General features: G+C 40.7%; 2 protein-coding genes across 8 annotated transcripts in view; one reads left to right on the forward strand and one right to left on the reverse strand.

Annotated features, from left to right (window-relative positions):
- Positions 1–226: 226 nt before the first annotated feature.
- On the reverse strand, positions 227–5,800 carry SWI5 (SWI5 homologous recombination repair protein). Its single transcript, XM_075186298.1, has 6 exons — positions 5,797–5,800; positions 5,545–5,707; positions 3,393–3,441; positions 1,452–1,573; positions 1,062–1,156; positions 227–693 (listed from the first exon to the last, which is right to left on the reverse strand). Exons 1-6 carry the CDS (start codon positions 5,798–5,800, stop codon positions 629–631), a joined length of 498 nt encoding a protein of 165 aa, XP_075042399.1. The 3' UTR covers positions 227–628.
- Positions 5,801–6,117: 317 nt separating this feature from the next.
- Positions 6,118–21,906, forward strand: part of GOLGA2 (golgin A2) — a 32,108-nt gene continuing 16,319 nt past the window's right edge. For 2 of the 7 annotated variants that reach the window (XM_075185103.1, XM_075185105.1), the window contains exons 1-5: positions 6,120–6,274; positions 10,220–10,336; positions 11,774–11,854; positions 19,486–19,593; positions 20,844–20,887. In XM_075185103.1, the coding sequence (XP_075041204.1) occupies positions 6,230–6,274; positions 10,220–10,336; positions 11,774–11,854; positions 19,486–19,593; positions 20,844–20,887 (395 nt within the window). In that variant the 5' untranslated portion in view covers positions 6,120–6,229. Of the gene's footprint in view, positions 6,275–10,219; positions 10,337–11,773; positions 11,855–19,485; positions 19,594–20,843; positions 20,888–21,906 lie in introns of all 7 variants that reach the window. The other 5 variants (XM_075185108.1, XM_075185102.1, XM_075185106.1 and 2 more) reach the window with 5 other exon arrangements.

The raw sequence follows: 21,906 nt of genomic DNA on the forward strand, positions 1-21,906 counted from the left end.
AGTTCTGCACAGTGGGGGCTACTGCCATCTAGTGGTTGAAATGAAAAAGGAAAAGCAAAAAAAAAGCATTCTATTAAGAACCATTGCATTAGGGAATGTTTTTTACGGACACTGCAGCTACTTAGCATCTATTATAGGCTGGGTGATAATAAAATCTACATATTCAAGAAAATTCAGTTTGACAAAAAATTAAAAGGCACACACACATTTTTTTATATTTTATTTTCCATAAACATTTTTAACTTTACTCAGTGAAAGACTATGCTCCACCCCTCTACTTTACTGGAAGGAGGTATATATTTTTTCCTTTGTTAACGTTGGAAGCGTTCAATGTCCTATTCATTGGTGCCACGATCAACAAGCCTATGGCTTGCAAAGCATGGCGAAAGTTATAGTTCCACAACAATTAGAGAGCCTCCGAAGCTTGTGGTATGCCGAGGTCCCAGAAATTTGTATCTTTCAAATTCATATGCTGTAGTATGAACCTCTAGGACTAGAATGTCTTTTCAGAATAGGCACCAGAGTCTAACAAACTGTTCTCATCTTCTAAACCACAAAATAACTGTGCACAAATCCATAGAAGGGATGGAGGGGGGGCGGATATATTTACTTATATTTGCTTTCCTCCTCAGTCATCCAAATCCATTTCAAACTCACTGTAGAGGTCTTTGGTAGTGACTCCCCTGAGAAGAGCTGTTTGAGAGTAAAAATATATTGTTATCAGACAGATTATAACCTATTGCCAATTTTTTTTTTATTTTCTTACTATATCTACATTATATATATATATATATATATATATATATATAATAATTTCTGGCTCCTTTTTATTTATTATGATTTAGATATGCTGGTTCGGTTTGCGTATATGTTATACTGGATCAAACAACCTAGGATGTGTGCACTGGTTCTCCACCCAGAACTGGTGAAAAAATAAAATCTACGCATTGGATTTTAGCTGTCAAACCCTGGACGTGGCATTTAACACTGCTTTACTATACCAACCCTTTAACTAAATGTCTCCATTAAACAAAATTATGATGTCACAGGGAATTTCTTACCTAACCGGCCTAATAGCATCTGTCCTGTGTCTTTTAACTCATTATATTGGTGAAGAAGGGTGATGTGCTTGTCCAATTCAGCTTGATGGCAACCTCTGTAAAAGAAGAGAACACATCCTGGTTAAAAAAAGCAATAAAACTACTAAGATGTGTTGTTGTCTGTACCAATGTTTTTTCTTATTTTTATTTACTTGTTTGATTGTTTATCTAAGCAGTGTGGATTGTTCAATATAACTGATCTGCTGTATGTACTCTGCAACCACTGCTATGTTTGTAATATGCTTTTCTAAAAAATTCAATAAAAACCTTTTGAGTTAAAAAAAAAAAGCAAAAAAAAAGCAATAAAACAGCATTACCCATGTAACGATGACCACACATAAACAGACTTACTCTGCCTCCAATTGTGCTATTTCCTCATCTAGAGAGGTTTCCTTTTGCTTCAGTTCTGAGATCTCTCTGTCCACAGAGTGTTCATGGGGTCTGCCAGACTGGCTGAGACTGGGAGACTGAACCTGTTGAAAACATAATGGGTCTGATTCATTAAGGAAAGTAAGGCAAAAAAAGAGTATGTTTTCTCCTGGACAAACCATGTTAATATGCAAGTGGGTGCAAATAGTTTATTATTTTGCACATACGTTATATACTGGCTGTTTTTTTCATGTAGCACACAAATACTTGATAGTTTTATATTTACACTGAAATTTAAAGCTGATCTAGGACATGCCTTACCTTACCCCAGCTATATAAATCTGCCCCCACATTTTAAATTTACCTCCCCTTTCCAATGCAACATTGGTTTTGTCAAGGTGCAAAGTTACTCTTTTTTTCTTATGCTTTACTTTCCTTAATGAATCAGGCCCAATGTGTAAAAACTAGTTTGCAAACATTTTGCACATTCAGTCATTTACCTCCCCTGGGCTGTAATAGAGCCTTGTGCAAAGCAGGGTACACATCTATGCAACCTTACTTCAGATGCAATTTCTATAAAGATTTCTCCAATGTCTGAAAGTCCCGATCAGCATGCCCATTCATGTGTACACACCTATGCATTTTACATTCAGATCCGTGATCTTCATCTCTCATAACCATCTGCTGAAAAGACTGACTCTGTACACACTCTACAGAGATCTGCCTACACTGCTGGTGGTGAGTGCGTACACGCTTCCACATTTGCCCGACATCGTTCCATCGTTGAGTGTGATTTATAGGAAGTTTAGAAAACCAAATCAGCAGATGCGATGATCAAACATGATCGTTGGAGCGTACACACTCTTGCAATACCTAAACAGTCATGAATCGTGTGATCTGCACAATAATTGTATAGATGTGTACCCAGCTTAAGGTCATGGAATCTGCTTCAAAGGGACCAACGGAGTAAGTATCCACGAAAAAAAACAACCATGGAATCAGGCATGGGGGTCACAATAACGTATGCTGACCTGACCCACTTTTACCGTAAATTTTGCTCTCTATTTTCAAATGTAATAATTTTTGCTAAATTATCTTAAACAGTAGCCTAGTGGTTAGCACTTCTGCCTCACAGCACTGGGGTCATGAGTTCGATTCCCGACCATGGCCTTATCTGTGTGGAGTTTGTGTGTTCTCCCTGTGTTTGCGTGGGTTTCCTCCGGGTGCTCCGGTTTACTCCCACACTCCAAAAACATACTGGTAGGTTACCTGGCTGCTATCAAAATTGACCCTAGTCTCTCTGTGTGTATGTTAGGGAATTTAGACTGTAAGCTCCAATGGGGCAGGGACTGATGTGAATGTTCTCTGTACAGCGCTGCGGAATTAGTGGCGCTAAATAAATAACTGATTATGATGATGAAAATGAATGAGCAGATGATTTGAACCAGGTTATTACAATCGGAAAATAAAATGTGAAAAACAGGAGCAGGATATGAAAACGCTGTGGAAATGGGTGACATTACCAGGTCAGAGCCAAGGATCGGATTTGGAAACACAGTGACGTGTTTTCACTCAAAGGGCCCAGAGCCTAAGAGACATCACAGCTTACCATAGACCACTGTCCACCAACATGGATATAGAAAATATTTCCTTATTTCACTGTTATGCCATTGGTTAATGTGACTGTCTCTCAAAGACATACCCACCAATGGTAGATAAACTGACTTTACAACAAAATGAAAGTTACTTTAAAACAAGTTGTATGAAGTGTGAATAAAAACCAACATCAAACTTTAAAACCACAATAATCTGTTTTCTAGAAGTAACAAGAATGGTCCTGATTCTGCTTTATTTCTGGACTGTCGCTATATTGTGAAGAAGAGAATGAACATTATGTGTGTGTTGATATCATATAGTACTTACCGGTGATTTAAATCTAGTGTTGCAATTTCCTCGGATTCCCAGGGGTGTTCTAGGTTAAAAGAGATGACAGACATATATATCACTCATAAAGTCAGTATGAAACATTTTTAAACGTCTTTTTAAAAATCTTCTCTGTCCCGCATTCATATACTTCCCAGTCTTGCCCTCTTTGCTTCTATAAGAAGAACTGCAGGTGTAACAGTGTTACCTCATATTAAGAGGGAGCTCCTGCGGTCTTGAAGGGCCATATAATAATGAATATAACAATGACACTAGAGGCTAGATTTACTAAGCTGCGGGTTTGAAAAAGTGGGGATGTTGCCTATAGCAACCAATCAGATTCTAGTTTTCATTTATTTAGTACCTTCTACAAAATGACAGCTATAATCTGATTGGTTGCTATGGGCAACATCCCTACTTTTTCAAACCCGCAGCTTAGTAAATCTAGACCTAAATGTTTGTTTACTCCCTCCATCAAAATTCTTTGCTTACCCCTGTAGAGAGAGGAATCAGTAGCAGAAAAAAATAAGTAATAATACCACTGTATAGGTCATTGATATGGCCTCATCTAGAATACTGTGTTCAGTTCTGGAGGCCATATCTCCACAAGGATATAAAATACATTACAGACTGTACAAAGAAGGGCAACTAAAATGGTGCATGGCCTACAGCACAGAACTTACCTGGAAAGACTAAAAGATCTTAATATGTATAGTTTGGAGCAGAGAAGGGAAAGGGGGAACATGATAGAAACTTTCAGATATATCAAGGGTTATAACAAGGTGCAGGAGGGAAACATTCTTCAAAGGAAGAGAAGTATTAGAACACGAGGACATGTACTGACACTGGGGGGGGGAAGTAGGTTCAGAGGAAATTTAAGGAAAAACTACTTCACAGAATGGGTAGTGGATAAGTGGAATAGCCTCCCATCAGATGTGGTAGAGGCTAATAGAGTAGTGCAATTTAAACATGCTTGGGATAGACATAAGGACATCCTTACAAAGATTAAAGGACCAAATAGGGTTTGAGGTTACCATAGGTTAATAAAAAAAAAATGGGCAGTCTTGATGGGCCAAGCGGTTCTTATCTGCCATCAACTTCTATGTTTCTATAAACTGACAGTCGCTTGTATCAGTCAAAACAGCTGAATCAGTCAAAACAGTAAGCGGTATGTCACATGAAGGAGTGTAGTGTTAGGGGTCATCAGCATTGAGTTGGTACTTAAAAACAGCAGATTATATTTCCAAAGGGAGAAGTATAAAGTTTCAACTCAGCACTGATTTCAGGGGTATTCCAAATAATAGGAGTGAGGAGGTAGAATCTCCAAATTGATGCTAAACAGATAGTCGGAGAGATGTGAAAAGAGTCATAATAAGTGTCCTAAGTGCTGGTATAAGTAGAAAATGGTCTGCCGTGTAGAAGGCAGCAATAGATCAAAAAGAACTAAATAACCAGTAATTACCCTTAGTCAGAAGATCATTAGATAGTTTAGTAAGCGCAGTTTCAGCGTAACAGAGTGTAAAAAATAAAAACGGAAGGGGATCCCTTAGAGAGTTTGTGCACTAGGCGGATATATATCAGGCACCCCATCTTTCCAGGTTTCAAATATATACATTCTTCCACACAAATTACTTCAACAAATGTTACTCTAATTGGAAATTATGTGGGAAACCTAGCGTTATGTACCAGGTAAAATGAAGCTTTTAAGAAGTCGTGGGAAAACTTAAACCTTTAGAGGCACCATATCATATAGGAGACACACACATCGGTTTACTATTACTATTTATATAAAGCACCAAACATATTCCATAGTGGTCACCAGCGGAGACAACCGTGGAATATATATATATATATATATCTATCCTAACTTACAAACTGTCATTTATTTCTCATGTTCATAGACAGGTGCAAACAACTTTGAAGGTCCAAAGGACCATACAACAGCTGTAACCACCACAAAGCACCCACACAATGCAGGGTAATGTGCTGATTGCATGAGACACAATGGCTGCTATTGACATCAGTGTTTATCTATATGGGACTATACATAGACTAGAGGGGTAATATATATATATATATATATATACACACAATGGACCAGGGGTGAATGAGGAAGTCTGTACTGCACACTTGTAGTCTGGCCACAGCTCACCTGCAGAGCCTGCTCCTGGGCCTGGGTGTGAGGGAGGAAGTCTGGCTGGGTCCCCTCTGAGGAAGCCCTGAGCCCCTGGGTGACTCCAGCCTGGAGCTGCTGTAGTAAATGGCTGATAGTAAATGTGAATGGAATGAGCTGCATCCACCCTGGGTGTAGTCAGCTGACAGGTCACATGATCAGCCCGGTGGAGGGAGGGGAGTCTTCACTCTCAGAGACACACACTCAGGGAGTGGCCACATGTTCTCTGACACATCCTGTGTCATCCAGTAACTGCAGTACTGTACATATATACTCATATAATGCATACATTACTATTGCCCTAGTGTGGTCATTCCCTGATGGGCAACTAATGGCTCTGCTGGGACTTGTAGTACTACAAAATAGGCTGGCACAACATGCTGGGACTTTTAGTTCCCCTCCGGCTGCTTACAGACACATCAGAATATATACATAGGTGTAATAATAAGGAAGGGGACAGTCATGTGACGTCAGTGTGCACTGCGCTGTGCTTGGCAGATGACAGGTGGATAATGGTACCGCCCCCTCTCCCCCCCGCCTCCTGGGAGGATATGGTACAGCTGGCAGTGACGTCACGAGGAGGGGCGCGAGCACGGCTCGGGAGAGCGCAGCGCGGTGCATTGTGGGCGCGCGGTGACGTGTTCTCCCCCCGGCCGGACCCAGGATGGCTGACGATAGACAGCACAAGCTGGCATCGGCCCGGAGGAAGGTAAACAGCCGGCTACCTGCAGCCAGTGCCAAGTGTGCCCCATACACAGCCCGGTGGTGGACAGCTGGGGACATATGATGGGGGTGTTAGAGGGTCAGAGTATAGGGGTGTATAGGGTGTGTGGGGTGACAGCCCCCAGTATGGGGGCAGTGGGCTGGGTATGGCGTCTCTGGCAATGTGTGAGAAGGGTACACAGGCCATGGTGCAGTGTTGTGGTAGCTGGGGGAGTGACATGTTATGGTGCAGGGTGTAGAGGAGACAGGGAAGGGGTGACAGGCCTTGTGCAGGGTCTGAGGTGTGTGTGTGTGTGTGTGTGTGTGTGTGTGTGTGTGTGTGTGTGGTGAGGTGGACAGGTCATGGGACAGAAGGGTACACAGGCCATGGTGCAGTGTTGTGGTAGCTGGGGGAGTGACATGTTATGGTGCAGGGTGTAGAGGAGACAGGGAAGGGGTGACAGGCCTTGTGCAGGGTCTGAGGTGTGTGTGTGGTGAGGTGGACAGGTCATGGGACAGAAGGGTACACAGGCCATGGTGCAGTATTGTGGTAGCTGAGAGAGTGACAGACGGGCAGCATTATGGTGCAGGGTGTAGAGGGGACAGGGAGGGTACACAGCCCATGGGACAGAAGGGTACACAGGCCATGGTGCAGTGTTGTGGTAGCTGGGGGAGTGACATGTTATGGTGCAGGGTGTAGAGGGGACAGGGAGGTGGTGACAGGCTTAATCCAGGGTCTGAGGTGGGGGGTGAGGTGGACAGTTCATGCTTCAAGGCTGTAGATCAGGGGTGTGTAGTTCACAGTCCTCAAGGGCTACCAACAGGTCATGTTTTCAGGAATTCTCTCTGTAGAAACAGGTGGGATAATTACACAGCCGAAAACATTAACTCACCTGCGCATGATTAAAGACATCCTGAAAACATGAACTGTTGGTAGCTCTTGAGGACTGAACTTGGACACCTGTGCTATAGATGGTATGTTGGTGATAAACCATTGTACAGGCTGTCATGTTATGGGGTAGGCCATGGAGTAAGGATGGGGTGGGAGTGGCAAGTCATAGTACAGGGTTGTTGATGAGTTGGGGTTGTCAGATTAAGGAGAGGGGTTTTAGAGTTGGGGATAGTTGGTGTCAAGGCTTCAATGACGGATTTTCCATGCCATGGTGGTGACAGGCCGCTCTGAAGGGTTTTAGGTGCTGTGTGGGTGTCAGGCTATGATGAATGTTAGATTCTGTACACATCATTCTAATCATGGTTTTGAGGGGTTGTGCTTGTCAGGGATTAATTATCTTTGGTATGTGTAAAGTCTTTATGGGATGGAGGATATTGCTCAAGAGGGTGACAGATTACTGTGTAATTAAAATGGACTTGGGTCATTTGGTTAGCTTTATGAAGATCACATTGTGTCTTAGTGGTTAGCACTTCTGCCTCACAGCACTGGGGTCATGAGATCGATTCCCGGCTATGGCCTTATCTGTGAGGAGTTTGTGTGTTGTCCCCGTGTTTACATTGGTTTCTTCCGGGGTGCTCCAAAAACTTACTAGTAGGTTAACTGGCTGCTATCAAATTTGACCATAGTTTTTCTCTCTGTTTGTGTGTATGTTAAAGAATTTAGATTGTAAACTCCAAAGGGGCAGGGACTGATGTGAGTTCTGTGTACAGCGCTGCGGAATTAGTGGTGCTATATAAATGGCTGGTGGTGATGCTGATCACATGACATAATGTTTATTGACAAGCCAGCCTTTTGGAGTATGTGTGCATGTCAGGAAGTGTTTGCACAAAATGTGCACAGGATATGCATTGTATGCCAGTTGGTTAATGAGCATGAATAAGTCATCATAGGTAATATTTTCAGATCCTGAATTTTATAAAATTCCTGTCTGTTGCAGGGTTTATTAGGCTTTTGGATAGTTTTGTTTACATGCTGGATTATGACTTCTCTCGACACCTGCTTTTATCATCGTCACATTTATTGATGAATGTAAATGTAGTCGTTAGTTATCACAGTGTTTTGAGGATAAAAAGTGATCTGTTTTGATATGCTTTATGAATAAACAGAAATATGAAGTATGTCCTGACTATTGGTTAAAGAGGACACTAAAGGATGTGGTTTAGTGTTAAGAAATACAGCAAACTCTCACTAACAGATAAATAAACCAATGTATATTTATGGTTAAAGTGAACGATTTCACAAAATGTGTTGCGCCAAATTCTAGCAAGCGTGTGGTGGCATCTTTTAGCTAAGGAATTCGACTTCGATCATCAGGGTAAATTACAGTTTGCCTTTGTAGGATTACATTTCACTTTTGCAAGCCCAGCTCTCCACAAATGGCCTATTGTCCTTTTACAGAATACTGTTTCTTTTCTGCATTCTAGGAGAAAATGTAACTACTCATTTATTGAGCTTGGTGGTGACAGTGTTGTTGCTCCCACTGACTTTACTGTTCGCTGGTACTTAAAACTAAGTCTTCCTCAAACAATGATCTTGTGGGCTGCTCAGAACTTGCTTACACTTGCAGGAATATTAAAGTGGTTAGGGCTTGTGTACAAGGGCGTTATTATCAGGCATTTAATGTGTCTTCTTAAAGCCAGGTAAATGCGCTTTCGTCCTGACAGTCCATAAAGTAATGGAAAGCATAAACCTGTGTGTACACACAGTTTATAAGAAGCCTTTGTTTTTGCATCAATTTTAACATTGAGTTAACTCTTGGTACACTATGCTGCTGGGGGTCTTTGAGAACACTCTGTGAATGCTCTGATAAAGGCAAGGACAAAGTAAAAAGTTGACGTTTGCGACTGCCTTCATTTTGGTCCATTACCCTATCCGTCTGTCCATATTTGTCGTTTTAATTAGTGCAGCATATAGACTGGTTCCTGCAAGCATCTAATGTAGCATTAGGGCAGATTCCAGAGAGAGTTCCGTTCTATGTTACTGGAATAAATTGTTAGGGAAGTTACCTATATGTTATGGTAGATGGCACACGTGTTAATCAAATTGTAGATGCCCAAGAACCTCATTTGTATTCCAGATGTTATAATACTGTTTTATTTTGTACAATGGAATGTAATGATCAGACCAGCCTTCAAATCTTTAAATACTTTCCCAGAATCCCACCTTATTACTAGAGCAGTGTTGGCTAACCTGTGACACTCCAGGTGTTGTGAAACTACAAGTCCCAGCATGCTTTGCCAGTATATAGCAGCTTATTGCTGGAAGGGTATGCTGGGACTTGTAGTTTCACAACACCTGGAGTGTGTCAGGTTAGCCAACACTGTACTAGAGCCTATCCTATCTCGCCTATACTACTCACACTGGTACACATTTGCTGCTGTCAAACTTATTTTTCTCATTAGTGTAAGCTCTCACTACCCATTGTTTTCATGTCTCCGGTGCCACGGAGCTCTATGGTACCTTACAAATCAGTGGCAGTAATCGTTATAATGCATAACAACGTAACCAAGTTTAATATACATGTTTCCTGTTATGCTTAGTAAGTTTTAGTGCTTAGTGTGCATTTGCAGTTAGGTTTGTGCTTTGTCAATGTATCTAACAATTGTTGTCTTTCTACTTGTGTGTATGAAGACATCCTTGAGAATAGCAGCTTTAGAGTTCAACTTGCAGGTTTAATCATTTTGTAATATATGCTGGTACCCCAAGAAAACTTAGACAAAGCTGATCTAAATGGCTTTACTGTATATATAGTGTTATCAGTGGTTCAATATATGATGAGCCATGAAAATTGGACATGCAAATTTTGCCAATGTAAGTCACTTGGTGCAAAATGAAAATTTTATATTCACTTCTATCTGTTCTTCAATGTCAGTTAAAGTGACATTACCATGATAAATGTATCTAGGAGTTGGCAGTACTGTTGTGTATTAATGGCATTGTCCATTCTTAAGTAACAGACAATAGGTGGTGTGTTTGAGTTGACTAATTTTGTTCTCATAGCTAAAGGAATTTCAACAAAAGACGACCCCTCCAGCTCCCGCAGGGGGCAAGAAGAAGAAAAAGGGAAAAGAGTCAAACAGCCATCCTGACACCCCAAATCGTCTCTCCCCAGATCCGGTAAGTCGCTGGCGTTATCTATGGTATAAACAGCTAAACTTTCGGTATAATCTTCAACTCCCTTTGATGCATATTATAAAACTGTAGGTATTTGTTTATGTTTTGAAATATTGCGTTTGCCTAATCATCTGGTGACACATAACATATCTGCATGGAAAGTTGGTTGCCATCCTCTGGTACGCTTTCAGTCCTAGTACCTGCTGGACATAAAGCATGCACACTAATTTGGGGGCAAACTAATTCCCCATCTAATCTGTCCAGCTGGTTTTCCCAGGGCTCCAGCTAGGCATAAGGGCACCTTAGTAAATAATCTTTTCCTAGGTGGTAATGCAGCTTTTAAAATGTCAAGGTAGTTCCACCTTTTGCCTGTCTGGCTGGCTTTTAAATGATCAAACATTGGGCCCAGGCCAAACTGGAAAGGCCACATACTTTTGTTTTTAAACGCAATTAATATTAAGATGAATTGCAAATTATAAACCTTTATGCTGATTGCTGGTGGAAACTAAGTATATACTAAACTTGCTTCTAACCTGTCTACTTGTGGAATGGAAATTCCAGCTGGCTTGTGTCCATTCAGTTTGAAAATATAATCCTCTGGATCTCGCACTTTGCAGCTCAAAATAGTTAACCCTAAGTGTGCGATGTCCGGTTTCGCACAGTGCCAGCCGTTATGGTAGGAATCACTGCTCATTTTTCTGTGCTTCTCTATGGAGTGCGAGGGTAGGGGGGGGGAATGAGCAGAGTTCCTTGCCATAATATTGGCGCGATGGGTCTCTGTGGATGTTTTGGAGATATCTCGCTCTGAATTGAATCCCCCTGTAAGTGTTGCAAAGAAGCTGACCTTTAAAAGTTGAATAGCAATGTTTGCAAATCATTTTTATTGCCAATGGGGATGATGTGCAGGATTGTAGCTCTTCATTATTTTGTGTGTTAAAATAAAATTGTTTCCTGTAACAGAACTGCAATTTGCTGGTGCATTTTGCTGTATAGGAAGGAATTAATGAAATTGGACCTATTGTATCCATATATTTCTCTCGCTAACCTGTCCTGTGCTGCTGAGGGGTTAATGTATGATTACTTTCTACTGCTTCTCCTCGTTATTTTGTTAAAGGGGTTGTAGACGCTTGGACAGCACCCCTGTGTGTCCAATAGGGGGAGCAGCAATGCAGCTCACACACGGCTCTATGGAGCTATGGGCAGATTGCCCTCTAGGACTGCGAGCTGCGGCAGGTTCTCAAGGGGGCACACACTTATTCTCCGCAGGATTTATTGAGTGCTGTTCAAATGAAAGCAACCCCTCTAACTTGTCTTCTGCCAGGTGGATAACCAGTGCAAATGAAATGGTTGTTGGTTTTGGTGAAATAAGGTTAATACGGTTGCCCCTGGCTGCTTATCTATCTTTTCCCTTCTTTCTCTCGTTTCTCTCACTGTCTTCAGATTGAGGCCATTTTGAAAGGGCTGGTATCAGATCTTCATAGATCCAATGGGGTTTCCATCCCTGCTTTGGGAGACATGAAGGTGAGAGGCCTGAGGAAGTGATGACTGTCTCTTCTCGCTAGCTTTGCCTATGCTTCTCTGCACTGCGCTATCTGTGTCTGTTATATGGACGGAACGCTGTTTTACGCTGTCCTCTTTTATCTACCATCAAGTCGTAGCTCATTATTGAACATCCATCTCAAACTCGCTTGATTGTATTGAATCCATTAAGGAAAGTGGCTATCTAGCTGCTCTATGCCTCATGGCTAAAGTAAAATGTCTCTTTTTGGAAATGCTTGTAAGAAAAATTGTCCACAGGTTAATATATAGGAATATTTATACATCTGTCATGTCTACATACGATGTAGGTAGACTTTTCTGGGTTGAACCAGTAATTATGAGCGTGCATCCTATTCATGCCAAACCGTAAAAATGCTCCACCTGTCAGTAACGTGATTGGTTCCATGATAGCTGCGTTTTTGGATGTATTGGCTCATCCCACAAATTGTCTGCCTCCACCTGTGTAGGCATCTGGTGTACTTTAAACTGTTAATACTGTTGTTTTATTAGAAAAACCTATGTAGTGCTTATATTTCTAAATAATAGTAGTTTCTTATTATGTTCATGTAAATTATATAGTGGAGATTAAAATAAAATAAAAAACACAACCACCAGACAAACCCCAAAACACTTATTTTAAAACTCCGTGTATGCATACATTTAAAGACCTGCTCTATAACCTCCACATTTGTTGTCATGACCTTTTTCAAAGTGGGTGGGACATATTGAGCCCGAACAATATTCTACAGCTAGTAACTGTTCTTCACTGATGCCTGTTTCTTAGACTGGATCACATGCAAATATATTATCTGTGACTGGGTGTGTGGCAGACTCGGCGATTTATGGTAACGGGCAGCGAGCTACTTCTGAATCGCTTTCAGAATAAACGGTGCTGCTCTTAAATGAATGAAAAGTCGTTATGACACAGTGCACTGTTTTCTGTAACATGTGAAAATATAACTTCAATCAACATTTTTAGACCTCTTCATAAATCATCTTTAAATAGACTAATTCAAATCCAAAGAGTGTAAATAATTTAACATTATTATATTGAATTGCACAGGACCTTTTAAAAAGCTGTATTTTATGTTTTCTTCATAAACCTTGTGTTGTTGCACAATGCTTCTATCCACGCATAGTAACCAAGAACAATGGAAATTGTAAGGTCACTTAATATGGATTTGGGCCATGATGTGTGCACTACGGCCTGTGTGTATTGTGCCCTTCGGTCTACTATTGTTGGGAGTGTGCAGGTCGGATACAGAACCGTTCTTCCACAAGACCATGGAAGCCAACCTGATTTACACAATATTGTCTGTTTATGGTTAATATTGTATGAATTAAGCAATACAATATACTTATATTTTAGATTGGTAAATAAGTATGACCAGTTCTGTTCTCTCCAGAATTCAGCTGGAAGGGGTCATAAGTTGACATAGTCTGAACAGATGTGTTCTTAGCCACAAAAGGACAAACTTATTTACCTTTAGGTTTGGGAAAGGTGAAGTGAGATTTACGATGTCACTAATTATGCTTTTCAACAATGTTGATGTATGTTGTTTCTTTATCTCAAGGTAGCCAATGTAAATTAGAAACTTTTATCATATCAGAAAACTAAATAAGAGTAAAGATAATTACATTGTGTAGCACATGCTGTGAAAGGTATAAAAGCTTGTACTTGTCTGCACAAGGACACTTCTTCTTTGTTTTGAGAAGTATCCTCTTCTGATGTTAATGCAATGAAGACTTCAGATTTACTTTAGAAGACTTTGTTAAGCTGGGTACACACTACAGAAACTTCCACCAACTTTTTATGCCGAGCGATTTTACATGCGATCGATGTACCGATCGCTCGGTCCATGGACTGCATACACACTAGCTTTGTTTAGGACGATAAAGGGAAGAGCGGACGTCCCTTTAGCGACTTTTTACAGCCATGTTGTTGTGAGCAATGACTGTAATTTCGTACTCACTGTTGTGGATCGGTCGGAAGTTTATACACACTACACAAAGGAAACGAAATTGGAACGAAAAAAATATTAAACGGTACGACCAACCAAATGAGGCGACAATCGTCCATTTGGGCAGACTTTCGACCACCGTGTCACTACACACACTGACCCGACTTTTGAACGACCGGTCGTATGTCGGCAGATTGAGCCGATTATTGGAGGAAAACCGTGCAGTGTGTACCCAGCTTAAGACTTATCAGCAGTCACTTAACTGATTCCTGGTTGATGGTTGTGGGGAAAACTCTGTCACAGGTGACTTTCCATCATTGAATGAGAACACGATATATGGATAATCTTAGTGTCGTGCTCCTCAGACATCTCCACGTGGTCTTGTCATTCTAGACACCCCTCCTGTTAGGAAAGAAATGTGTTTTACATTGGGAGAAGATGATCACTTCAGTAATAATAATGAACAATTCGCATTGACCTTGCTAACGGAATCACTGTGCCCAAACCATGCCAGGAAATTTTGTCCACAATAGTGTTGAACGGCTGGAACCCTCCACAGTTTGAAACTAGCACTGAGGGCTGTAGAGATGTTTAGGTTGGTGCAACACGTCCGTTTGATGAGAACATGGTGAAGTGTGTTCTATCTGACCATATCCTCTTCCCCGTACTTCTGGATAGTTCACTGTTTGTGCTCTTTGCACTTGTTGGACTCTCAAACATGGAAAGACAAGTGTGAGATGAGTGTGTTATGCACCAAAACCGATCATATCCTGCTGTGTGGAGTTCTCTTCAGAGCGTTTTTTTGGCAGGGAGAATAAAAGATCAACGAGCATAATCCCTGAGGTCTCCTATCCATAATTACAAGGAAACGGCAGCATTCTTTTATATTACCCTGACCATGTTGGGATGCTGTTTGCTTAATTAATGCATGAACCATGCTTGTGTGAAGCCCTTGCTTTTAACATTGTGTTTCCATTTTTTTTGTACACTACCTGCATGTTTATACTTTGTATAGTAGCAATGGTTCGCTTGTGTTCTGCAGTGCTAGACAACCTTTGGCACCGCAGCAGGCCAGCTGCTATCATTGTGATTGTTTTAGTGCAGTAATACGTGGAATGCAGAAGTTTACCATTTCAGCAACATGACGAGAACATAGCCTCAGTGTTGTCTACAATATGTATACCAGAATTGGGCAAGTAGCCCGCCTTCAAACGGGTCACAAGCAGCATCATTGAGTGAGCACAATGCATAGTCCATGATTGGAGAGTGATATCTTTTCTACAGCTTAGTTTCACTGTTTGTCTTCTGTAGACAGGTGCAGCTACACCCCACAGGGTAGTCCAGTAAATATCTTTCTATTAGACAACGCCATAACTCCAACTTCCCTCCGTCACATTGGACTAGTAGCAGGAAAGCCAGATATCGATCCCCACTCGGCAGTGTCCGTACTGCCTGTGCTATTGGCTTAGCTGGGGATGGCAAATGCAGATTGGATATGGATTGTACCAATGCTTTATCAGCAGAGTCCTTCCCATCTTACTCTTGGCAGCACTTTAACCAAGTGTCTCTTATCCTGAAAATACTTAGACTGCCTTGCATACTCATTATAACTGGAATGAGTGTGCAAGGCCTTGGTTTCTCATTTTTCAGGATTGCAGTTTTTAGGTCACAATTTAGAAAATTATAAGGAAGTTGAGTCATGATTGGGAACAGGTTTATTTACTAGGGATATTTTCATAGGATTATCTACACCATTTCTCTCAGAAGACTGTCACTTTTGTGAAAGCCTAAACTGCAGTCTGTGTATAGGATTACTCGTGTCTCCTGCTGTCTGTACATCTGTTACACTTTCATCCGTCGCTTCCTTTTGATGAGCAGTCCGACATTTGCTTGGGTTTTGGCTGTGAAATAACCCAGGCAGGATATAAAACTCTCTCCCAATCAAGCGTATCAGTGTCCCTTTTTGTCGAATGTGTCAGCCGTTCCTCTACAGTTACTGTGCACACTGGATTATTGACACTTAAGATCTCAGTGCAGTATTGTAAGCAGGTTCCACTGTAATGCAGCTGGTTTGCTTTGTGGGGGAAATGTTGTCTAGTTTTAAAATGAGATGACAAATGCAGTTTATCAATACGAAAATAAATAAATCTGCTACTGCTTTATTCTTGGGCTTTATTTCTATTGATGTCAATAGTTGCAATTTTCTGAAAAGATCCTGCAGGCCCCTAGATTTTACGGACTGGTTTCTGAATTTCATATGTCAAACCCTCATGTTATGTGGTCTTTGAACTTCAAGGACTTAAAAGCTGCAAGGAATGCATTGATAACATTCACAATGGTACTTCCTCACAGACCTGTCAAATTACAGCCAGGCAACAGTGTCATTTAGCAAGTAAAGGACATACCAGGTCTGTCTGTTAATGCAATAATGTCCAAAGTTCACGGGCACACACACAGTTGTGTCTATTGATGTCAGTGGATGCATATCTTCCATGTTGGCTCCTAAACTGGTCTGACTGGGTCCTGAATTCTACATTACTATATTATTAAAATTAAGGGTGAGCAGCTTTTCTTCTAAAACATATTTCTTTTATTTGAGGCAATAATCTAGTGCTTCCTTTAAAAAGGCTACAGGAAATCACAAGCTGCTGATGGTGTCTAATTTTACAGGCTTCTCTCACCTCCTCCCACGTCCCAACTGCTCCCTAACTAACCAAACCGGAAATTCTCTCTCCCAGGTAGATATATCACTGAGAACTTCCTTTCTTCCACTTTAAGGATTTTTTTCATTGTGTAAACCTCAGTTTTAGTGTCTAAAGTGACGGAGTCGCTTGGAACTCTAAAGCTGTTGGTGAACTACAATTCCCAGCCTCATCAGCCACCAGTTCAACAGACACAGACAGACATTGATTTTCTTTGCTGTGATGCAAAACTATAGACCTATCAATGTAACTTTGACTTAATTTAAGGCGTAGGCAGCTGCTGCTTAATATCCTAATTAAAAGAAGCAAAACATTTATAGATGAGTGTAATAACATCTAGCAGGCAATGGGCACACGTGTCCTTTGTGGCAGTCTCTTCTGTGACCCAGGTGCATTTGTGTTTTAAAGAATGTACGTACGTACGTACGTACGTACGTACGTACGTACCCTCGCTGGCTGCGAATACTAAACGTTCAACAGTTGTAGGAGAATCTCGCTGCCACCACTAGGCTCTTTCAGGGCACCTAGAACCACTTCTGGGTAGCTGGCATAGCTTCTGCAGCGCCTGTGGGTTGGCTGGTACCTTCTGACCGCTTACTATGGATCAGGACTGCTGGGTAGCGGGCAGAGCATTGGTACAGACGCTGGGTTCAATACCGGACAGCTGGGGAACGGGTTACAGTGTAAGCTCTGATCTGTTTGTCACAGGTTACAGCGAGCAATAGGCGTCGGGCTGGATCTTTAAACAGTGATGTTTATTTGCTCAATGAGTCCTTACAAGGACCATTACACACACTAGTTGGAGGTGCTAGTGATCATATAGAAGTACAGATGGTATAATAAAGTAAAAATACAGCTCTTATATACTGTTTCGGACACACATGTTGGCAGGAGGTAACCCAGCACGCTTCCTAGCTGGCACTGCAAAGTCTGAGATATTGCATCAGGTATTTAGCATTGGGATGTAATATATTTTCTAATCTTGGATTTAACAAAATCCGCAACAATCTGTGACTTGCTGGTTGCGTTATTCATGTAGTTAATCTATATTTTTAACAAGACAGGATAAAAGGTAACGCTGTGTATTCAAGCTAAAAAGATGTCTTGGTCACTCACAAATGAAAAGGCCTAATTAGCATGGGATTTTCTTTTTTCCTTTCTTACAAAAACCGATTTCCTCCAACATATGCCTACTGCATCAGAAATCAATACATGTCTAATACAAAAATCAGTATATTTGCAATGATCAGCATCTGCGCACTGCACCACTAATTCAAATAAATTTATGCATTAATTTATTTATAAGTGATCAGTCACACCCATGTGTACAAGTCCTTATATGCAATTATAGTGACTTGACTCTCTGTACTGCTAAATGAAAAGTAAGGCTGGGGTGCTGGATCAGTTGATGGTATATGTTTCTATTTTGTTGTTTTGGCTATGTGGGTGACTTAAATAATTGTTTGTAAAACTGACAAGCAGTTGTTATAATAAGCCCACTTTTTATTTAATTTCTAAAAATACAATTCTCCTGTTCAGATTAAAGGACCACACAGTACATAATTGGAGTTATTTGTTAACTGTACAGAGCTGTTAATACCAGTTCATTTTCTAGCTCCCAGCAGGCCTATATAATAGTTTTATGGTTGGTGTGTAGTCCCTACTTGCGGCCATTTGTACACCGCAGGATCGCAGCTATATAACTCGTTATAACCTCCGTCCCTTCCCTAATGGAGAAACTGCCAAGTTGTGTGTTACTGCTGTAGAAGCTCTTGTGCCTTGATGACTCAAGTCGAACAGGTTATAGTACTGGATTATCGGTGCTCTCGCCTTGCAGTGGTTGTAGAAATATAGTCAGTGGGATGAGTATACAAAGCTAAAGATCGATCATTCCCTCTCTACCTTGGTGGTTCTAATGAAGGACTTGTACCCTCTTCACCAGTATCACTGCAGCCCTCCAAACACCAGATCACACCTGTATCTCTGCAGTGGAATAATGATGCATTTTACTGTTTAAGAGGCAAAATGCAGACATGCCCATTAGAGCTATTTGCCTGCAGTACTACTATACTATGCAGCATTTTAAATTGGAAAATTGACAGAGGTTGTGTTGAAAAAGGCAGAGGTTCTCTTAAGGGACAGGGATTTGAGTAGAAAGACTCATTATTGCTTCAAAAAGCCAGGTCCTTTGGTCACATGATTGATTTAGTTTGCTTTTGATCATGTGATTCTTTGTATATATGAACAAAAGCAGTGTATTTAATGTGTAACTTTGGTTGTTTCTTTCATGTCAAATTCGCACAATCAAATTATTTAAGAAGTTAAATAATGTTGTTTGATTATATGTATATATTGCACAGTGGGTACTTTGAGCTAATTGATTTAATTTTTTACTTTGCATTTGATTGAGTCATGTGACTTAAGGAGTTTAAAATGCATTTAAATTCCAGTTGCAGTATTATCACTGATCATTTGTTAGCTGCTCTGCCACATACCGTACTTATGGAAGACAGTCACCTGTGCCATTGGGGCTTCAGTGGTTGTTTTCAACCATGGAAATCTTTGCATTGATCCCTCATGTCATGCCTGGCCAACCTGTAGCTCTGCAGGGTGAAACTACAAGTCCCAGCATGCCTGCTGTCTGTTGGCTATCTACTGGCAAAGCATGATGGGACTTGTAGTTTTATAAACACCAGGAGAGCCACAGGTTGGCCAAGCTTGTCTTATGCCATGAATAGATGCTGCTTGCAGGGAGTTTTAATAGAAGTGTTTTTTTGTTCATAATTTTGGTTTTAAATGATTGCTTGATTCCTCATGGAGTCTCGTGTCATTTAATGTAGTTTTTGTCTTGTATTTTTGTATTTGTTTTTTTTTTGTTTTGTCTGTTTTTAATCCCAGGAATTTGTACCATTCTGTCCTTGTTACTAATCCCTGCTGTGTGCCCCAACAGGTGCTCTTGGAGAGAGATGTTGTTCTTGATGCTGAAATCTTAACAGATGATGTCTCCGATAATTCTAAAACCCCAACAGAAACGTCCTTTCCTAACCCACTGTCCGAGGTGTGACTGCCACACGCTGCTTTCTCTAATACTAATCTACGTAGCCCCTCCTTCTTCTTTTTTTTTTTTTTTTTTAAAAACAAAAAGAACTCTGCGAATGGAATTATAGATCTGAGCCAGATAGAAACAAATCCTCCTTTTTCAGCAAGGGAAAACAGACACTTTGCTTTTAGTGGCTTCTTCTCTTCACTGCTGCTTTTTGGATATATTAAAAAGTTGCCAAAAAAGACACAGATCAAAATATCATGTATTTCTAAATCCTTTTTTTTTTTTTTTTTTGTAAAATACTGAAGCTATAGTCTGTGTACCAGTATTTCTTTTACACACTATAAAAAGATTAATCAAATTATTATTTGCAAATGGGATTGGATGTTGGTCAAAAAGCTCAAATAGTAGAGCATAGTGGGTCAGTAATTCTGTCAGTCTTTGTGATGGGATTTAATTAAGCACACAAGCATTGATTTTGGCTTATTGTGTCCACAAATAAAATGTAAAGTGGACCCTGAAATGTGTAAATCTGAATAAATATTCTGATGTGCAAAAATACATAATTGCTACTAGTCTTCTAGAAATTTTGTAGAGCGATGAAAAGTGGACAAATAAATGGGGGAGGGGGGATATTGGTGCACATTTGATGACTTCCAATATAACTTACTTGAATGAGGAAATCCACTTTCTTCCCAAGGGTATAACATTTTATATTATGAATTTTGTGGCTATTGCTTTCGTTCTTGAAACGCCAACCCTGCATGGTGATCCTCTTTGCTGTTGTCTAGCGAGTCTTCTTAAAGAAGGGAGATCACTGAAAAGTGAAAATAAAAACATAGGTTAAAGGTTTAAAAAAAAATGGGTAAAAATTATATATTCACACCTTTTTTTTTTTTTTTTTTTTTTTTTAAACCAATGTTAATGTCTTCACTTCTCATGAAACTTGATAATTTGAGAACACTGGACAGACAAATACTAAAGAGTCTCACCCCAAAGGGTTGGCTTCAAGGCCAAAAATTAAATAAACCTTCAAATTTAGCACAAAGGGTTAAAAGAATGGCTCGATAATGTTTGAGTGAAGTACATGATATTTTAATCTGGGGACTCTTTGATGTTTTGGTGCTGGTGGCCTTTAAGAGCAAGCATGCTGCACTGGCTGTGCTTAGAGAACTTGCTGTATTTCATCTGTATTCTGCTGTACTACTTTCCTCTTACTACTGCTCTGGTAATCCTTATGATGATCCTGTTTTATCATTCCACAGCTGAATGACCGCGATGGTACCATGATACCAGCAGATGGGAGCAGGTGAGTGTGCGCTGACTGCAATAGGTGGGGTCTGTACAGGATCTAGTCAGAGAACATTGTGTTCCTCAGTAAAGCCTGTATGTTATCTATAGGTGGAGTGTTCTTTCTGACTTATCAGCTGCTTATAGAACAGTCCTGTGGTGTACTGTATTGTGCTGTTAAAAGAAATTGTGACTCAGGTGATGTTTACGTTGTTCTTACAGAAAAGTATAGCATTTAATGGGCACTCCACCTTCAGTTGACTTTATCTTCCCGGCAGGTGTTTAGTTTTTGTTGTCCTTGCAAATGTGGGCAGGTAAGTTCAGGCCTGTGTATTGGATATAGTTTTATCCACACAGGTGATCTGCTCGTGTATGGGTGCCTTAAGATGCGTTATGGGATCACATTATCAGATCACACAATTAGATCTGTCGTCGCCAGCTGCATTTTCCTCCAATCAGAACTGACATCTGGTAATTCTCAACTTGGTCATAATTGACTGTAGCTTTTGGGACCATATATACAGTTCTAGAGTGGATTAATTTAACATCTAAACTGCAGTGTGTCAGGACAACATAAACCTCGGCATGGAAGTCAGTGTTCTCTCTACGTGGAGTTTCCTCCATATGGTCTCATATTAGAAGGTATTTTTCTGTTTAAGTTGCCCAGGATTTGGTTCCCAGTTGGTCAGTGTAAGAATATGTGGAGAGGGAAAAGTAACTGCAGATGGACATACAAGGGACTGATTCCTTCCACAGACAGAACTTAATTACAACTAAAAAGGTTTTTAGCCCCAGATTGTTTCTACATTTACAGCATAGGTTTAGGGTTGATTTGAAAGGTTCAGGCAATTGGGTATCATATTCGTCCCCTGTGCTGTCCGATCGATGGCTTGCCCACCCATTCCCGAAATCCAGCTTCCCCTTGCTGCCTCCTACTAGGCAATGACGCCTAGAACTATTGCAGAGCATTAACCTTGGCATTGTGTGTGAAGTCTGCAGTTTATTGCACGACCACAGGTACGTTTACTGGGCTCTATG

The sequence above is a fragment of the Mixophyes fleayi genome, chromosome 9, assembly GCF_038048845.1.
Source record: "Mixophyes fleayi isolate aMixFle1 chromosome 9, aMixFle1.hap1, whole genome shotgun sequence".
NCBI classification, from domain to species: domain Eukaryota; kingdom Metazoa; phylum Chordata; class Amphibia; order Anura; family Limnodynastidae; genus Mixophyes; species Mixophyes fleayi.

Bases quoted from the DNA above. Each gene is read 5' to 3' on its own strand.
- SWI5 (XM_075186298.1), bottom strand. The intron at 3,442-5,544 runs GTGAGCTGTGGC...CTTTTAACCTAG, and splicing joins CCCAGGAGCAGGCTCTGCAG to AACACCCCTGGGAATCCGAG. The intron at 694-1,061 runs GTAAGAAATTCC...ACTCTCAAACAG, and splicing joins GATGCTATTAGGCCGGTTAG to CTCTTCTCAGGGGAGTCACT.